At 38.8% G+C, this 20,812-nt stretch overlaps 1 protein-coding gene across 3 annotated transcripts; it reads right to left on the bottom strand.

The window, feature by feature from the left end:
• Nucleotides 1-8,249: 8,249 nt before the first annotated feature.
• LOC137633193 (gastrula zinc finger protein XlCGF57.1-like) lies at nt 8,250-20,043 on the bottom strand. 3 transcript variants are annotated; one of them, XM_068365349.1, is made up of 5 exons: nt 19,909-20,043; nt 18,663-18,718; nt 14,277-14,381; nt 9,791-9,924; nt 8,250-9,601 (listed from the first exon to the last, which is right to left on the bottom strand). In XM_068365349.1, exon 5 carries the CDS (start codon nt 9,513-9,515, stop codon nt 8,379-8,381), a length of 1,137 nt encoding a protein of 378 aa, XP_068221450.1. In that variant the 5' UTR covers nt 9,516-9,601; nt 9,791-9,924; nt 14,277-14,381; nt 18,663-18,718; nt 19,909-20,043; the 3' UTR covers nt 8,250-8,378. The 3 variants fall into 3 exon arrangements, with proteins under 3 accessions (XP_068221450.1, XP_068221452.1, XP_068221449.1); XM_068365351.1 differs by having other exon boundaries at nt 8,250-9,525; XM_068365348.1 differs by lacking the exon at nt 18,663-18,718 and having other exon boundaries at nt 8,250-9,924.
• Nucleotides 20,044-20,812: the final 769 nt, after the last annotated feature.

Raw genomic sequence — 20,812 nt, 5'->3', positions numbered from 1 at the left:
GTTCACAAAAGGAATGTAACTCTAAACACATAAAATGTATGAGCTACACAAAGTTGAACAAACCTGATGAACATATAGTGAATTAAAGAAATTGCAAAACTTATGATTTGGAACTGAAGAGATTAGCAGAAAATACGGACCACAGATATTAAGGCTGTCATAAATAGTGCCTATGTAAATATTCAGTGTAATAAAACAATTCAAGTTTGAGAACTGATAAATGAGAAATATTTTGTTCAAGAAGAAACTGAAGACTTTTTTGTTCTCTAAGTGTTTCGATAATGTGGACTTGATAATAAACACCAGCTATGCAGTGCGATATGCAAAATACCTAAGAATGTACTGTATACGATAAACTGATTTTGTAGGTCCTTACCTTATTCCTTATTCTATGTTTGGGTTCCCCAAGGTCCCTCAGTGTGAGAGTAGGGTTCCCCTATGTCATAGAACCAGGAAAGCAGTCCTTAAAGTAACGGAAAATAAAATCGACAATCATAACAAATAAATATAAAAAAAAGCTCTAAAAATTAAGAGCGAAGCAAACTCATTTACGCCCATCATAGCCAAAGATTAAAGTGACTATTCTGTGACAGATGGGTAGGCGGGGCAACATCCTCACACCACCTTTCATTACCAAACTACCTCTTTCAAAGATTCAATTGCTGTTAAAGCACTGATAATTGATTGATTGACTTGAGGTTTTCTGGCATCCTGACATCAAAACATCAAACCACTGATGCTGAATAAAGCGCTGATAAACACATATCCTTACTTCAAATAAAGAAAGTTTGTATATGCATGGAACCAAATTAATCATTCTTTGGATAGCAGAAACCTTATTTATCAAAAACTTATTACAAACAAAACATTGTGAATCAGAACAACATTACCTTTTCTGTATTTATACCAATCCTGTCACAAACAATTCACTTTCTTAGTAAGTTTCAAAGATTTTGAGGCTCTTCCTGTTCACTCCAACTGATGCTTTACAGTTTTCTTCTGCAATACAGTGAACCCTCGCTACTTCGCGGTTCGACAATCGCGGATTCACCACTTCGCGGGGTTTTTCCATAACCCATATATATATACATATCGCGGATTTTCCGGAAATTTCGAAAATACCGCAATATCTGAAGACCCCAAATACGATATTTCGTTACCTGTAATTCCATTAATACTGTAATTAGTAATATTTGCTCTTACTGATTGTTCATTGCATTACATATGACATATAATTAAGCACAGAAAGAAATAAAACACGAAAAGAGAATGTGATCATACGATAATTCAGTACTGTATACAGTACGTAGTAAAATTAAATCGAACATGAAACGCAAATCAGATGCAGTCATACCATATTAGAATGGTGTGAACTGTAATGGATATGCTTCTTTTCCATGAATCTTTTGTATGTATACGTACGTAGTACTGCATCCAATAATATTCTTTGTTGCAAAAATCACATTTCGAATAAGCGTACGAGAGAGAGAGAGAGAGAGAGAGAGAGAGAGAGAGAGAGAGAGAGAGAGAGGCGTAAAATAGCGTACGTAAAGCTGTATTATTATTATTATTATTATTATTATTATTGTTGTTGTTGTTAATAAAATTATTATTGTTATTATTATTATCATTATTATTATTATTATTACTGTACAGTATTATTATCATTATTTATTATTATTACGGTATTTACTTAATCTACGTACGTTCGGTATGCGCGGGGCATCTTCTATGAGTAGGTAATCAACGCATCATAGTACTGTAAGACGGGTTGTGATTGGTTCAAGCGCTGATAGATGACGAATCAGAACCCAAGTTTTGTAATCTAGCCTCTGATTGGTGTTTTGACCGCTTCTCCAACCCGCAGCATCTCTTTCCGCGGTCACTTTGTCTCCCGCTGTATCGCTGTGTTGACGTTGTTAATTGTGAACTTTAATCTGTGCTGTGCGTGACTGTTTTAAGTTGAACTTTTTGTTGAACTTTCTGTTAAACCCTACTGTACAATGCCTCCCAAGCCTTCTGCTTCTACTAAGGCTGGTAGTGAGCCTAAACAGCACCGAAAGATGATGACGATTGCTGAGAAGGTGACGCTTCTCGATACTATGTTAAAAGACAGTAGAAGTTACGCGGCCGCAGACCTCGAAGACCTGACGAAATCGGGCAGTGAAGACAGTGAAACACAGGAAGAGATCCAAGAAAATGTCGAAGAAACAGTCTTAACATTAGAACGGCTTGCCAAGCTCTGCAAGCTTGCGAATGAGGTGAAAGAAATGTCGCAAGAGTGGGACGAGGATATGGTTCGTTCTGTACAATTCTGCACCAAGATCGATGAACACATGGCTCCCTACAGGATGCTCTTGCGAAAAAAGAAGCAGCGGCAGCAACTTCCGATCACAATGCCCTCAGAAGAAATTGAAGAAGTGTCTCAGGAGATGGAGCTGGGGGGAGAGTGACTGCTCCCCGCACTCTAGTTTTGGGGTGTTTGAATGTACGTGGATGTAGTACGATAGAGAGTAAAAGATGTGAGATTGGAAGTATGTTTAGAAGTAGAAGGATGGATGTATTGGCCTTGTGTGAGACAAAGATGAAAGGAAAGGGTGAAGTGATGTTTGGTGAAATGTCTGGTAGAGTGTCTGGGATTGAAAGGGGAAGAGCGAGAGAGGGTGTGGCTTTGTTGTTGAGTGAATGGATGACAGGTAAAGTAGTGGAATGGAAGGAGATATCATCTAGGTTAATGTGGGTAAGGGTTAGGTTGGGTAGGGAATGTTGGGCGTTTGTCAGTGCGTATGGGCCAGGTAGTGAGAAAAGTGAAGAAGAGCGGAATGAGTTCTGGAGTGAATTAACTAGGTGTGTAGAAGGACTGGGTAGAAGGAATTATGTAGTTGTTATGGGTGACTTAAATGCTAGAGTGGGTGCTGGAGAGGTAGAAGGTGTCATTGGGAAATATGGCGTACCTGGTGAAAATGAGAGTGGTGAGAGACTGGTAGATATGTGTGTTGAACAAGAGATGGTAATAAGTGCTAGCTTTTTTAAAAAGAAAGATAAAAATAAGTATACATGGGTAAGAGTGGCAAATGGAAGAGTAGTAGAAAGGGCATTAATGGATTATGTGTTGATAACGAAAAGAATGTTTGGAAGATTGAAAGACGTGCACGTGTTTAGGGGTATGGCTAACGGTATGTCTGATCATTTTTTGGTGGAAGGAAAATTGGTTGTAGCAAAAGAGTGGGGGAATAGAGTAGGTGGATGTAAAAGGGAGCTAGTGAGGGTGAAGAGCTAATAAAACCGGGGGTAAAAAGTAAATATCAGGAAAGGTTGAAAATGGCATATGACGAGGTGAGAGTAAGAGAAACTGGTAATTTAGAGGAGGAGTGGAAGTTAGCAAAAGAAAATTTTGTTGGGATTGCAAGTGATGTATGTGGCAAGAAGGTTGTTGGAGGCAGCATGAGGAAGGGCAGTGAATGGTGGAATGAAGGAGTGAAGGTAAAAGTGGAAGAGAAAAAGAGGGCTTTTGAAGAATGGCTGCAGAGTAATAGTATAGAGAAGTATGAAAAATATAGAGAGCAAAAGGTGGAAGTAAAGCGCAAGGTACGTGAGGCAAAGAGGGCAGCTGACCTGAGGTGGGGTCAGGGACTGGGTCAGTCATATGAAGAGAATAAGAAGAAGTTTTGGAAAGAAGTGAAGAGAGTAAGGAAGGCCGGCGCAAGAATTGAAGAGACAGTGAAAGATGGAAATGGAAGGTTGTTAAAAGGAGAGGAGGCAAGGAAAAGGTGGGCGGAATATTTTGAAAGTTTGCTGAATGTTGAGGATGATAGGGAGGCAGATATAATTGCGGTTCCAGGTGTTGAGGTGCCAGTGATGGGAGATGAGAATGAGAGAGAGATTACAATAGAGGAAGTGAGGAGAGCACTAGATGAAACGAGAGTAGGAAAAGCATCGGGTATGGATGGTGTGAAAGCTGAGATGTTGAAGGAAGGGGGTGTGACTGTACTTGAATGGTTGGTGAGATTGTTTAATGTGTGTTTTGTGTTGTCAATGGTACCAGTAGATTGGGTCTGTGCATGTATTGTACCACTATATAAGGGTAAGGGAGATGTGCATGAGTGTTGTAATTCAAGAGGTATTAGTTTGTTGAGTGTAGTTGGAAAAGTGTATGGTAGAATACTGATTAATAGGATTAAGGATAAAACAGAGAATGCAATCTTAGAAGTACAGGGTGGTTTTAGAAGAGGTAGGGGTTGTATGAATCAGATTTTTACAGTTAGGCAGATATGCGAGAAATATTTAGCAAAAGGTAAGGAGGTGTATGTTGCGTTTATGGATCTGGAGAAAGCATATGATAGAGTTGATAGGGAAGCAATGTGGAATGTGATGAGGTTATATGGAGTTGGTGGAAGGTTGTTGCAAGCAGTGAAAAGTTTCTACACAGGTAGTAAAGCATGTGTTAGAATAGGAAATGAGGTGAGCGATTGGTTTCCGGTGAGAGTGGGGCTGAGACAGGGATGTGTGATGTCGCCGTGGTTGTTTAACTTGTATGTTGATGGAGTGGTGAGAGAGGTGAATGCTAGAGTGCTTGGACGAGGATTAAAACTGGTAGGCGAGAATGATCATGAATGGGAGGTAAATCAGTTGTTGTTTGCGGATGATACTGTACTGGTAGCAGACACAGAAGAGAAGCTTGACCGACTAGTGACAGAATTTGGAAGGGTGTGTGAGAGAAGGAAGTTGAGAGTTAATGTGGGTAAGAGTAAGGTTATGAGATGTACGAGAAGGGAAGGTGGTGCAAGGTTGAATGTCATGTTGAATGGAGAGTTACTTGAGGAGGTGGATCAGTTTAAGTACTTGGGGTCTGTTGTTGCAGCAAATGGTGGAGTGGAAGCAGATGTACGTCAGAGAGTGAATGAAGGTTGCAAAATGTTGGGGGCAGTTAAGGGAGTAGTAAAAAATAGAGGATTGGGCATGAATGTAAAGAGAGTTCTGTATGAGAAAGTGATTGTACCAACTGTGATGTATGGATCGGAGTTGTGGGGAATGAAAGTGATGGAGAGACAGAAATTGAATGTGTTTGAGATGAAGTGTCTGAGGAGTATGGCTGGTGTATCTCGAGTAGATAGGGTTAGGAACGAAGTGGTGAGGGTGAGAACGGGTGTAAGAAATGAGTTAGCGGCTAGAGTGGATATGAATGTGTTGAGGTGGTTTGGCCATGTTGAGAGAATGGAAAATGGCTGTCTGCTAAAGAAGGTGATGAATGCAAGAGTTGATGGGAGAAGTACAAGAGGAAGGCCAAGGTTTGGGTGGATGGATGGTGTGAAGAAAGCTCTGGGTGATAGGAGGATAGATGTGAGAGAGGCAAGAGAGCGTGCTAGAAATAGGAATGAATGGCGAGCGATTGTGACGCAGTTCCGGTAGGCCCTGCTGCTTCCTCCGGTGCCTTAGATGACCGCGGAGGTAGCAGCAGTAGGGGACTCGGCAGTATGAAGCTTCATCTGTGGTGGAAATGTGGGAGGTTGGGCTGTGGCACCCTAGCAGTACCAGCTGAACTCGGCCGAGTCCCTGGTTAGGCTGGAGGAACGTAGAGAGTAGAGGTCCCCTTTTTGTTTTTTTTGTTTTGTTTCTTGTTGTTGTCGGCTACCCCCCAAACTTGGGGGAAGTGCCTTTGGTATATGTGTATGTATGTGTCTCAGGAAGAAGTTGAAGAGGTGTCCCAGGAAAAGACACCTCCGTATGAAGAGACGTAAAATACTATTATTGGCTGCACAGTAGAAGACATCATCAGCTTCATCATCATCATTTCTACTGTGCAGCAAATTCATCGCCATCATCATTCAAGTTTTTCTTGAACTTCTTTCGTGGTGAGTACAGTAACAATCTTTATTTTTTACTTAAACATCTTAATATTTGTGCCTGTTTTATAGTTTAGTACTGTATGCATTAAGTTAAAGGGAAGGTTTTAAAAGCCTATCATATTTTTTTTGTTTAAAATTTACATTTACGTACGTAAAACAATCTCTCTCTCTCTCTCTCTCTCTCTCTCTACCTCTCTCTCTCTCTCTCTCTCTCTCTCTCTCTCTCTCTCTCTCTCTCTCTCTCTCTCTCTCTCTCTCTCTCGTAAATTGTTTTCCTGCTTTGCTACGTACAGTATGTACTGTATGATTTTATATAGATACGGTAAATAATATTTGTAATAACATATTTTGTAAATGCTTTTACTGTAAATATCATTATTTATCACTTTCATCATGCGCGTTAAATGCCTTCTTTGTTCTGAGCGTGGTTGTTTACTGAGCGTACTTTATGACGCCGTCGTTTCAGGCGGCGTCATAAAGAAAAACATTTCATTTGGAAGTCCTAAAGAAAATTAAGTAAAACATTGGTAATAACAAAATCAACATACTGTATACATCAATATAATCGATGCAAAAACTAACCTATACATATATGTGTACAGTACACTAAATGAGTTTGTTTCTTCATTATGATCAGAGATAAACGTAAACAAAACATTGGTTGCCATTTTTTATCGTGCTTTTTAGGTGTTTAGGAAACGCATGATATAAAATCGCCTTTAATATTTGTGCCTGTTTTAGTTTAGGGTATTGTAGTACATGCATTAAGTGTTCTGTACATTAAAGGGTAGTTTGTTAACAGTACTACGTACTGTTTTAAAAGTCCGAATATACATGTTAAATAAATAGGTAAATATGGTGTCAATACTTCGCGGATTTTCACCTATCGCGCCCGCGTCTGGAACCTATCAACCGCGATAAACGAGGGTTCACTGTAATTTTATTTGAATTATGTTATAGATACAATATATTTAAAAATTAGATGTAGAAAAGAGGGATAAAGTAAACTGAATGACAGGAATGCCATTAAATTTCAAGACTGAAAGTAGACATGAAGGAGGATGGCAGAATGGAAGAAGAGGTGACTCGCACAATAGGTGGAACATAAAGGATCGCTTGGTGTGTCCATATACTAAGGAAGAGACAGACTACATTTGGAAAGTAGTCATGTATTGTTGACCCAACTCATTTACGGAAGCGAGGGGCAGTGGTTGAGCATGAAAATGAAAATGTTAAAGCTGCTCAGATGGGCGTTTTCCCATAGTATATGTCGTGCCAGTAGGTCCTGAAGAGAGTCGGGTTCCCCTTTAATATAGGACCAGAAAAGCAACTCTTACAGTAATGTAAATTAAGTAGAAATGACAAGGAGAAAAACGTGGAGATTGGTAGAAGTGGTATGAGGCGAGCCCATGTGAAACAATAAAACAAAGTATTTTGCGATAGCTTTGTTAATATAAAAAAATGAAAAATAAGCTACTGGCAAGTCTATATATTGAAAGTTACAGAAGACTTTCCCAACCTATTTTAATGGACGAAAGGTTTGGATATGCATAAGAACAAATATAAATTCTAACTTGAGCTTTATTAATTACTTATTAACTGTAATTTAGGGTTAATGTATAGCGTGGTCTCCAAAGACTTTCCAGTAAAATGCTAGTTCATGGAATCCAATATGATGTAAAGATAAGGGAAATATTGTCTCCCCTGTTCTATGGCCAGCGTATGAACATGCAAAGCACAGACTCAGCATGTATAAGGGGAACCCTTGTGTTCCCACGCTACTGAACTCAACACAGCACCTCCCATGCCGAAATCGTCTGACTATCAATGACGTGTCATCACCGAGAACCATCGCTATGGCTGAAGGCAATACTAGCTGCACACCAACTTGCGCCAAGACGTCATCTTTCTAACATTCACCAAACCCATAGGACGCTTCCTATTTTCTCTCTGGTGAAGCGAGGTTCTTCATCTACTGTTAAGTAACAGGAACTAAGTTACAATTAGTTATGCACTATTCTTAATACAGTAATATCATTAACATAATGAGGGTAGATTTTATGCTTGAGTTTTCTGTGGTTCTTCTGGCTTTTGATTCATACAGCATAATTAGCTTTCGCTCACTGGCTTTCTTGAAAACCAGGGGGTGTATAGTATATTCACCTTTTCAGTGTTACAATTCAATGACCCTCTATTTAAATTTTGTTTACAACTCCTTACCGTAATATATTAAACCTGCATAGCCTAGTACAGCATAGTAATTTCCCTTTTCAAATCAATGGATAAACATATGAATGTTTGTTTGTTTCTTTAGTTACAGACATATTTAACCTTTTTACACCAGTTATTATCATTTGCTTGAGTATATACATACAGTGTAATGATTCTGAAATTAAAGGGGCGTTTTAGTTTAGCTTTATTGACCAACAATTGTGGACAGCCTAGCATAGCTTAAAGCTTGCTTATTCTAGCTGATTTTACAAATGAAAAGTCTCTCTCTAGAGTGATTAATCATAACACTTGGGAAAACTATTACACTTCTGTGTGGTGGGAATTCTTTTCTACATTGTGAACTTTCATATGATGTTTGAGGCCTGTACTATACATAAATTTTTTCCCACATACACTGCACATGAACGGTCGTTCTCCCGTGTGAATTCGCATGTGAACCTTAAGGTTACTTTTCTGAGTGCACGCCTTCCCGCAGTCTCCGCACACGTAAGGTTTTTCTCCCGTGTGCGTGCGTATGTGATCCGTAAGGGTACCGTGTTCGCTGAATGACTTTCCACAATCCTTACACACGAAAGGTCTCTCTCCCGTGTGGCTTCTCGTGTGAAGCACGAGAGACGAGCTGTGACGAAACGCCGACCCACATTGTGCACATTTGTATGGTTTCTCTTCCGAATGAATCTTCCTGTGACCTTTAAGATTTCGTTCCCTATAAAACGATTTTCCACAGTCTTCGCACGTGAAACGTTTCTCTCCTTCATGATTACTCATGTGTTCCTTGAGCGTTCTCGTACGATTAAATAACATTCCACATAACTCGCACCTATAGGGTGTCTCCCCCGTGTGTATTCTCAGGTGATCCGAAAGTGTGCCACTCTGACGAAATGTCTTACCGCACTTCTCGCAAATATAGGGCCTCTCTGCCGTGTGAGTCTTTACATGGACATCTAACTTTGATTTACTCCTAAATGCTCTCCCACAATCTTCACAAAGGAACGATCTTTCTTGCTTGTGATTTCTCACATGACGACTGAACGACGAGTGGGACTTGAATTTCTTGTTGCACTGCTCGCACGCAAACGGCCTCTGTACTGCGTGAGTTTTTGCATGGCGTTTTAGGGCCCCTTCACGTTGAAATGATTTTCCGCAGTCCTCGCACGTGTAAGTTCCTGCTCCTGAACTTGATTTACATTGCTTTCCACCAATTTCCTTCTGTTTTGCCACAGACTCATCATGCTCTTCAATCTCTACTTTAATCAGCTTTTCAATGTCGGTTGATACAAACTCGAATAGTTCCGCTTCACTTTTATCACATACAAAAGGATCTAAATATTCATTACCTTCATTCACATCTTCTTCTTCTTCTTGTTTGATAGTTGGTGATATAAATAAAGGATCTTCCCTTTCATTCTCTGCACCACACTTAATTTCGGAGCACATTTTTATACTACTGAAAAAGTGAGAAGAGTCAAATATGCCGTCTTCTTTGCAAGTCTTCCAGAAATTTTCAATTCTTGACCACAACTCTACGAGCACATAATCAAATCATCATCAGTGTATTGGATTATAATAAAATAAATCTCAAACTAATGCCTTTCTATAAAAGAAATTCTAACTGTATGAGGTACTAAATGTGATACAGTAAAATAACCCAGTAATTGCATACACTTCCTTCCCATAACCAAAGTTTAAGAAAGAAAAAAATAGGACAGAACCTTTCTTAGTACACTTAAGTTCCTCTTTTCTTTTTATTTGGCGATGTCAAAAGTCACAACGGTATGAAACAGTCCTTTTCCATTTCAAATTCTTCAAGGTAGTTTCCGAATCCTCTCTCCGCTTGGTAAATAGTCTGAAATTAAATACACATACTATTATTGTCACTTGGTCATTTTTGTATACTGTAAATATATTGTGGCTTAACACTGATGAAGTGAGCAATAACAGCAGATCAAAATTGCAAAAAGTAGAAATTTAAATTAATAAAAGTTTTTTTTTGGATTAGAATATCAACATCAGAAGGCAATTTTAATATTTGAATAAAAAATCTCATTAATATAAAACATATCAGAATTTATTTCACATTAAACTTCGTATGAAAAACAAATTAGAAATTTAAAAGTTATTTGTATTTTTCCTAACTAGTGTCTACAACCTGAGTCTTATTATTATTACTTGCTAAACTAAAACCCTAGTTGGAAAATCAGGATGCTATAAGTCCAAGGGCTCCAACAGGGTAAAATAGCCTAGTGAGGAAAAGAAATAAGGAAACAAATAGTGTGCCTGAGTGTACCCTCAGGAAAGAGAACTCTAACCCCAGAAAGTAGAAAACCATGATACAGAGGTCATGGCGCTATCCAAGACTTAGAAAACAATGGTTTGATTTTGGAGTGTCCTCCTAGAAGAACTGCTTACCATACCTATAAGTCTCTTCTACCCTTACCAAGAGGAAAGTAACCACTGAGAAATTACAGTCCAGTAGATAACCCCTTGAATGAGAATGAATTTTTTGGTTATCTTGGTGTTGTTAGGTGTATGAGGAAAGAGGAGAATGCGTAAAGAATAGGCCAGACTATTCAGTGTATGTGTAGGCAAAGGAAAATAAGCAGCAGCCAGAAGGAAGGACCATGAAGTAATATCAGGACAGTTAAAGGACCCAATAACTCTTTAGCGGTAGTATCTCAACGAGCAGCTGGTGTCTTGTCCAATCTATTACTTCGGCGAAGGTGGGACGAACATTAAAATTTAACGAGGTAGTTACGATGTAATTATAGGTGGGTGGCACATAAGCCACTTGTCAGTTAGCAAGACAAGCATTCTTGACCATTAGGATTAGAAATTGTGGGGTCTTGAGGCAAGAAATATAACTAAAAGGACTCAGGTTATATACAACAACAACAACAACAACAATGGCAACTGTTTCTAGTTCACTGTATGAAAAAGGCCTCAGACAAGTCAAATAATGTCTGGGGTTTGGCCAGTTTTCATCAACACATGGCCAGGGGGGATTGGTGATGGTGGAAGATTTTCATCTGATCGCTCACAGCAAACCAACCTACTATGGGTGGCCTGACTAGTACAGCTTTGCTGACCACGGCGATACATAAACCCTTTCACCACGTTAAGGTATCCCCATTCAGAAAGAGCAGGTTTATATAGTTAGATAAAATGTCCTTTAATAGGAGATTCATCCTAAGGCGAGAGGTAGTCCCCACGAACCAAAAATCAGGCAGGTTCAATTTTCATGGGAATTGTCAGAGCAGTACAAGTACAAAAGTGATAACTATTGCAACCCTCAGAGGTGTTAGTTTAGGCCCATACAGTACAAAGATTAAATGGTACAGTACAAAAGAACCTACTGTATATCCTTGTGTGGGATATGTTGTCCGAATATGTTTGAACTTTGAATACATTCCATCCAACCTCCCCTCCTCCTCATCTGGGAGGGTAAGGAATACAATACTTCTTAACACACCTTGTCTGAAAAGAAAGGCTGTTAAGTCATTAAGCTTACTTCACCTGATGTCCGGTCCAGCTCGTAATGGCAAAAAATGCTGCGCCCCCTAAGAGAGGGGGAAAAAAATTAGGCCAAAAATCCTACCTTTCATTCTAGTCTAATGAGATGCTCTTGTCCCAGGAAGTAAGCTAGGCTGGCTAAAAAACCTGCAAAGCAGCCACCACAGGACTTAAAGTAAAGATATTGAAGGCCATGTGGGTATGCTGCCATAGGTAGTGGGGGTAAAGGTTGTTTGATATTTCCAGACTAATGCCTTTAAAGAGTGACTGACAGGTTCTTCCTGAATGCTAAGGTGAAGCCGATCGGCTCTGTGAGGCCTTGCCCATAACAGACCTTCAAGCTCGTCGTTGGTCCAAGGATGGGAATATCTGATGATCTTGTAAAGCCAGAATAATAATAGTGTTCTTGGACATAATGTGTCTTTGGGGCTCAGGCCTGAAGCAACGAGTCCTCTAGAATTTGTGTGTGTCGTTCTAAACTGCCTTCCCATTGAAATAATTTTGCACAGTCCTTCCATGTGCAAGTTCTTGCTCCTGAAATTGATTGATATTGCTTTTCACCAATTTCCTTAGCATATACTTCCTTTTTTTGTCACAAAGTCATCATTATCTTCAATCCATATATTGATCAGCTTTTCAATGTTGGTTGATACTTAAAATAGTTTTGTTTCATTTTTATCAGATACAAAAAGATGTTAATATTCATTATCTTTATTTATATCTTCTTGTTTAACGTGAAGAGATAAAGAAGGACTTAAACCTGGTATTGTGGACAGCTAAGTTCTGGGTCTTAGCCAGAAACTAGGACAGAAAAGTAAGGGAGACCTCTTTCCATCCTCTGAAATGACTTGCCACGAAGCCCGCAAACTCGCCTTGCCGATGCTAAGGCTAGCAGAAAGACAGTCTTGAGTGATGGATCTTTGTCTGACATCTGCTTCAAAAGCTCAAATGGAGCACGCACAAGAGACTGGACAACACGGTTCACATCCCACTTCCAACTCTGGAGGCCTGAGGTCACGGGGTGGGAAAGACTGCTTGAAGCTTCCCTAGAACATAGACAGTTCCTTAGAGGAATAATGGTCTAAGCCATTTAATCTGGAAACCTGACTCAAGACTGAGCAATAACCTTTCACCAAAGAGACTGCGAGGAGCTTCTATCAGCAATGGAAATGAGAAAATTAGCAATTAATTGCCGAGAGGCTCTTACCAAAGTATCATTTTTACAGCACCAATCACTGAAGATGGCCTACTTTCTCTAGTAGCCGGATGCAAAGGGCCTTTGCAGGTATCCAGCCTTAGCATTGGCAAAGCGAGTTGGCGAGCTTTATGACATGTCGTATGTCAGAAGTCAATCCAGAGGATGGAAGGAGGTCTCCTTTCATTTGGTCCTTAAGTTTTTAGCCAAGACCCAGAACCCAGCTCTCCATGATACCAGCAGGTCGAGCAACGTCAGAAGAAAGGAATGTTTTCTTAGCAAAGCTATTGCTGATTCCTTTAGTACTGTATCCTTCTCCTTAGCCCTTTTTTTATAGCACAGCAGAGAAGCCATGACCAGCAATCGACAGTCATAACCCCTCAAAAACATGTAGATGGTGAGGATCAACAGCAGGGCCCAACATAAACCTGTCACACATCTTACCAGGTTTACACAGATTCAGGCGCAGGTCTCTAAACGGTGACAATGAGGTATTTGTTGACCGAATGCCTCACTTGTAGCACCTTAAGAAATAGATATTTGTTTGAGGCTCGAGGTGAGTTTGCCAGGCATTGGCAGGTTCATCCTTGCCAAGATTCTAGGGCAGGATGTGCAGTACAATACTAGTGGTATTTTTAGATTTATTTCAGATCTTTTGAAAGATATTTAACTTTTATAAGAACACCTTTGCTTTAAGGGTATTAAATTGAATTGCCTTTTATTCTTTAGCTATAACAAACGATATTGGCATTATTGGTGTCAATGACCTTCAATATGTGGATGCCAGAAAACTTAAGAAATCAATCAATCAATCCTCCAACTACACTGAAAAAGACAAACAAAAAGGATGCTGAAGCCAAGTCTCAGAGGTAGCATGAGCATGTGTGTACTGCTTGCATCCGGAGTCAAAATTTCTAGTTCTGCAGACGAGTGGGTGGGGCTTAGCCACAACCGTTGGTAGTTATAGTTAACTTATTTCATTCTAATAGTCATTTCAGCTTTGCTGAAGCCATTTCTATTATAGGACTACAGTCTGTATTTGTGTAGGAACTTGTCAATATAGGAATTTCTGTATTATATCTATCATTATTATTATTAACAGCCAAGCTACAACCCTAGTTGGAAAAGCAGGGGCTCCAACAGGGAAAATAGCCCAGTGAAGAAAGAAGGATACAAGGAAAAAATAAATATTTTAAGAATAATATTAAAATAAATATCTCCTATATAAACTATAAAAACTTTAACAATACATGAGGAAGAGAAATTAGATAGGATAGAGTGCCCGAGTGTACCCTCAAGCAAGAGAACTCTAACCAAGATAGTGGAAAACCATGGTACAGAGGCTATGGCAACACCCAAGACTAGAGAACAATGGTTTGATTTTGGCGTATCCTTCTCCTAGAAGAGCTGCTAACCATGGCTAAGGAATCTCTTCTACCCTTACCAATAGGAAAGTAGCCACTGAACAATTATCGTATAAGATGCATACTTACCTAAAGCTTTCATCTTCATTCCAGTGAGCTAAAAATATATTCTTGACTGGCTCTATACTCAGCCAGATCCCGCAGAGGATATCATTTACGTCTATTCTTGGAATTCTGAACACAAATAAACATGAAAAATAAAATGGTAAACTTTAGTTATATGAATGAAACAGTTAACAGGTGATTTTGAGTAAAAGTACAAAATAAATTACAGGTATCTTTCAAGTACAGTATACTATATGCTTTATAAAAATGTCAATTTTTCTTATTATATCTAATGCTATATTTTATCTAGTAAGTAAACAACTTTAAATGTCCTTTGTATTCCACTACAGTGTATAATCTTGCATGTAGTTCCAGTTTCATGACTTAACTGCTGCCACTGACAAAGTCAAAATACGATAACATATTTTAAAAGAAATATGACATTTTTAAAAGTAATTTGTATTTTTTCTTAATATACAAACCTGAGCCCTTTAAATAGAAGAATTGATAACAACAATATTGGAATATGGTATTCAAAACTTTATAACGAGTTATAGGTAGTTGGCCAAGAGATTGTACTAAGTCACCTCCTTCCTCACTCTCCTCGAGATGAGGAAGAGGAGCTGTAGGTGAGGTCTAGTTGTATGCGTACATTTAAGGTAGCGGTCAAACGGGCTGATAAAACTCCAAAAATAGCTTATCACTATCGTGTGATCTCTCTCCTAGGATTGAGAACTGAGGCGAAGAATCCTAGCATCAAGAACAGATGGAATCAGGGTTTATAGCTAGAAGATCAGGAAAACAAGGTGGGTGGAGTCTAGTCGTTCCCCATTGATCAGTATGATTGACGTTAAAGGAGATGCCATGACGCTTCCTATCTTACTTGTCGTAGACTATATCACTTGAGAAAACCCCCTTTGAGGGACGGTTTCTGTGCGAGGTAGACCCAACTATACAAGGTGTCCTTTCTAGGGACCACCAGACTTTGTTAATATCTTAGGATGGCGTATCACCTCTCTAGTAGGAAAAGTTCGTTCAACACCCCATGTGAGTATGAAGAGTTCCGAAACTGGAAAATCAACTTCTTTCAGCTTAAGAGCCCGACTTTTAAGGCTAAGTAATGAGTTCTCATTGCCGATCCCGAAAAGAGCCCTTCTTTTACGGGGATAAAATAAACACTCGGATAACTTTAGCATACAGGCTCCGAGAGGAAAGGTACCCTTCTCTAACCACAGAGGATGGCCAACATGGTTTGGCACCCTGAAGTCTCTGTTTCACAAAAGTATCCTAACTTGAAAGTCTCTCTTCTAGGAGGAGAGGCTGGATCACTTCCACTCGTGGCTCCGAAGTGATTTCACTGAGTTGTGGGATTCCTGGGTGTGTGGTAATACCCTTAGAGCCTCTATCTGGAAGGGGACGAAGGTACGGGTAACATTCTACCTTAGGCCCTTTTAACGCTATTAAAGTTAACTGAGGTGGGAGTGGCTCGGACTCAATTCAAGACACTCCTTATCTGGCAGAACAGAGGAAAGCTTACCTGTCGATGATGTCCCAAGATGGTTTCAAGTTATTGGAAACAAGATATATGTCTACTCTATGTTCTAGAACTTTCAAATACGCAACCCCAAGATTATACAATAAGCTCCCACTAGACATCCGAAAGACTGAAGATGTTAAAATTTCAAGAAGCTGAAGACAATGATGCTGAGAGGCCTCCTCGAATGTCACTTCCAGGCCTGGCCTTGGTGAGAGGAATATCAGAAGTCTCCTATTAGCGAGGTTGTGACCAGATCGATTCCCATGATACCCCTTAAAGTCAGGATTTTGTTCACTATGTGATGATGTAAAGATCCTTCTAGGACTATGATTTGCCTCTTTCTGCTCAGTTTGTCCTTCCCCGTTGTTCTTGTTGTTCTTTGGCCTGGCTTACTGTGGCTTTTAAGAGTGACCGAGTCGAGCACTGCACACTCGTGGATCTCTACCATCAGTCGGTATACTGCAAAGAGAACCGTACCATCTTTGTAGTTATTTCTGTCTCTGCGGTGGTACTGTTATTTATTTAAATCACCCAGTGACCGGTCAAATGAGGGCAAAAGTGTTTAGGAGCTACTTGACCTCTTAACACTTTTAAGATTGGATAAGTGTAATCTGTCGATAGAGACTGAGACTCTCTTATCATACTGCTGTCCGAGGAAGGTCGCTGTCTTGTAAACAGTGTCTCTTCAGATACCACTGGAAGGGCTGATGACAGAGATGATCGTTCAGGGCGAGACGTTCTAGGGAGGTTAGGTCTTCCAGCCCCCTTCTACTAGAGCTGTTTCATAGATGGGACTGTTGAAGGAGAGAGAAAGCTATCTCTTGAAGACGCTGTTTCACCCCGAAGTGGGAAGACTTCTCACCCGAAGGTGTCAATGTCTTTCCCAAATAAATCGGTCTTTTTGGGGGCACCAGGCTGACTTTCCGCTTCATCACAGAGGAGACTGGATGAGCAGAGTCAGCAGGGGTGGACAAGACGCCGGAGTAAGAAGTTGGGACTTCTTCAACCTTGAAGACAACCTCAAGTGAGAAGAATCCCTTTTAGACTATATCCAACATCTGCGTACTGCACAGGGAAGTAAACCTCAAATCAATCAATCAATCCCACTGGGAGGATGGCCACTCCCAACGCTGTGCAGGAAGATGCCTGAGTGCATGAGTGTCGTCTGCACCCAGGGTAAGGGAATGACGATTAGTCAGCCATGCCGACATGATGAGCACCCTTCAATGCCAGGACGAACCTGCATCTTAGCAGTCCTAAGTTAGACCAAACAAATCTGAAAATGGAAAACAAAATTGAGTTTACAGCCAGTCTTTAAATAGATTTTTAATAGGAAAAAGAGACAGCACATCTGCTCTCCACAGAGCCAAAAGCAAAAGTGCACAAATAGACTACCCGAGTATGTGAGCCAGGTAGTTGGTCTACCCCCTTCTAACTAGCGGTAGGTTGTTTACCAAGCGTAAAAGGTTTATGCCTAATTTTCCAGCTATGCCAGAACAATATATCCATGGTAAAGAGAAAATAGTTTGCATTTGGATGGGAACAAATAGAAGTTTTGGGCTCAGATTAATACTTTAGTGAATGTATGTGATTGTATATCTGTATGCATATACAGTAGTGAATACAGTTAAAATGTAAAAGGTTTATTTGATTTTGGTCCATAGGAACCCCAAAGTCCATGACACTGACAGTTTCTAATGTGATGTTGACAAGTTTGATCTTCAGTTGGATATTGTAAAAATATAAAAATTATCACCTTACTACAGTAAGAAACTGTATCGCTCTATCCACAAGATTTGCGTTCTTTCTTAAGCAAGCCAAAAAATTTTGGTTGTCCACTGAAGGGACCACAATTATCTTTAGATATGAGGGGTGCTGAAGTACGTTAATAAAATCTTGCTGTATATTCGTTACTATCGTATATCCAACATTTCACATAATTTCAAATTCTTGAGTACTAGTTAGTTAGTTGGGACATGCGTAATCTTTCTTATTACTTGTCTCAAATTGATTTTCTTTATGGAGAAAATGTTGTTTATCTTGGTTTGAAATATGATAATATGAAGCTAGTTTTCTCTTGCCCGGAGAGAAGCCGGTTGTAAGCAAATAAGGGTTCAGACTTAGTCTTAGGGTAAGCTGAGGATACAATAGTCAAGTTGGGGTTGCCAGTAGGTAAGGATAGGGCTCCTAGATAAAGTTAGGTGGTTTTCTTGTGTTTTTTTCCCTTTTAAAGTGTGGTTTTTCATTGATAAATTTTAAAATAACGATGGGTAGGACCTCCCGCGTGCTCAGAGCATCACCTAACCTAACCTACAAGCTGTGTTTTCTTACCTACTTACCTAACAGGGGGACAGCAGCCTTAGACTGCCTTATTCTCATTGATAGGGTTGAAAATAAGCGAGCTATGGGGCATGGCTGTCATCATACATACACTCTTAAGTGGGGGTTGCTGGTATATTATTCAATCATAATTTCAAAATTTTCCATACGCTTTGTCCCAACCAACTACAAAGGCTCATAGTAAAGCATTAACAAAATGTACCTAAAGGCTTGTAAAATAAGCTAGGTGGCCTAGATATCTCCATGTCTTGACATTTGGGGTGTATGTATGATAGCGGCCAACTGTATGTATAATTACAGCTAACTTAAAATACGGCAGTGGAAGGGGGGTCGCAAGTGGGCGTTAGCCGCCCTCCCGTTAGGTAAATAGGTAAGGACACGGCTTGTAGGTTAGGGTAGGGGGGAAAATTTAGGTTAGTGGTCAACTATTAAACCAAATGGGAGGAACTGGCCGCTGATATACAAAGGCTCCTGACGTTTTAACAATACCTGCATACTTAAACGAGTTTAAAGTAAACTTAAGGCTAGCCTACCAATGTTATTAGTTGTTCAATTGCATATCTTCGACATGCTTCCCTTGTAGTTCATTCTGCAATAAAAAATTGGTATTTTTGTAGTGAATTACATGGCAATGTAACCTAGGAAAACAACTACTGTTTCTTATAGAAAAAATTACGATCTCTTCAAAAATGACGATCATTTCCGTCGCAAATGAATAGTTTCAGAAATATATATACATCTACAGTATATCCTACGATAATGGGGGACCCCCAGTGGGAACTCGGGGTTTTGGGTGGGGAAAACATACTGGGGAAACGATATATAATTGTTTTCCTATAGTAAATAACGGGAATTAACCGAATTTGATGTTCATTTCAATCGGAAACAAACAGATCAACCAATTCGGATAACTATGAGATGCACGGTGTCACTTCTCTTACGAACGAACGATAACATTAGCAACATTACCAATTATACGCAGTGTTACCAACGTTGACGTATGGTACACAGAGCTACCAATGGCACGTTGACATTACTAAAGGTAGTAATGATAGATATTTCCAGATATAAAATAATTTCTCCATATAAGTTTTACTCAATATATAAAAAGTACAAAAAGGGTACAGAACCTAACAAACCCACCTAACCTAGCCTAGTAGTATGACAGGTCACAAAATAACATTTGATCTACATCGGACGTTGGCAGCACTGGTTACTGTATTTTTTCATGACACAATCTTTGTAACGGCGCCTCCAAAGTTTATCCAGATATACTGTTTTGTAATTTCCTCCGGTTATTATAATTTCAAGAAGGTAATGTATAGAGAAGAAAAGGCTTGTTTTACGTTTATATATCGATTCCCCAGTATGTTTTCCCCACCCAAAACCCCAAGTTCCCACTGGGGGTCCCCCATTATTGGAGGATATAGATGTATATATATTTCTGAAACTATTAATTTGCGACGGGAACGAGTGTCATTTTCGAAGAGAGCGTAATTTTTTCTATTAAAAACAGTAGTTTTTTTCCTAGGTTACATTACCATGTAATTCACTACAATGAAACCAAAAAATTTACCCAAGTGAATACAGTATAACTTCTTACCATATATAATCGCATATATATTAACCTATACTAAAAATTACCTATATAACACCATATTCGAGGATGCAATATGATACCATGGTAAGGACTACGGGTAAACTACACTGGCCAAGCGAAGCTTTTGACTATGACAATCATTATAATTAACTTAACTAACTTAACAATTTCCATCTTACCATAAAGATATTATCATAAATTGAATGATCACTAAATCCAGTAAATGAGAACGACGTTAAAATTGATTGTTGATAAAGCAGCTCAGCTCGGCTACGTTTGTTATTGTTTGGCGATCAGCTGTTCGTTCATTCATCTTCTTCTTCTTCTGTTGATTAAAGAGTTAGTTTGTAGTCAGGGTTGCCAGTTTGGCCTTTTTTCAGGCCAAAAAATCTCAAATTTGTCCTTTTTTAAAATTAGTTGGCCTTTAGTAATATCATGAAATAAAATGTGGGCTTTGAATACTATATTTTTGGCCTTTTTCTAATATTGCGTTGGCCTTTTAAAGCTGTGGTTCATTATAAGTTGGCCTTTTCCCATTTAGAAAATCTGGCAACCCTGTTCGTAGTAAACATATATTGTATACACTTTTTATGGCAAATTTTGTGTAGAATATATATATATATATATATATATATATATATATATATATATATATATATATATATATATATATATATATAATATATCTTATTAGAACTATATCTAATATCATCAAATAAGTTCTTAAATATATTTTGGATAAATTATATTTTCTTTTTAATTAAATGCCATTAAAAATTCAAATTTCGTAGTAAACATACTATATAAGCACTCTTCTTATGACAAAATGTGTGTAGAAAATATATTTATATGTTATTAGAACTATATCTAATATCATAAAATAAGTTCTTAAATATATTTTAAATAAATTGTATACTTTTTTCAAATTAAATGCTATTAAATATTCAAATTTCGTAGTAAACATACTCTGTTTGCACTCTTCTTATGACAAAATGTGTGTAGAAAATATATTTATATCTTATTAGAACTATATCTAATATCATCAAATAAGTTCTTAAATATATTTTGAATAAATCATATCTT

The sequence above is a fragment of the Palaemon carinicauda genome, chromosome 42 (assembly GCF_036898095.1).
Source record: "Palaemon carinicauda isolate YSFRI2023 chromosome 42, ASM3689809v2, whole genome shotgun sequence".
Lineage (NCBI taxonomy): Eukaryota > Metazoa > Arthropoda > Malacostraca > Decapoda > Palaemonidae > Palaemon > Palaemon carinicauda.
This window is presented reverse-complemented; position numbering and strand designations above follow the sequence as displayed.

Coding starts and splice junctions, on each gene's coding strand:
- LOC137633193 (XM_068365349.1), bottom strand. CDS start 9,515: ATGTGCTCCGAAATTAAGTGTGGTGCAGAGAATGAAAGGGAAGATCCT.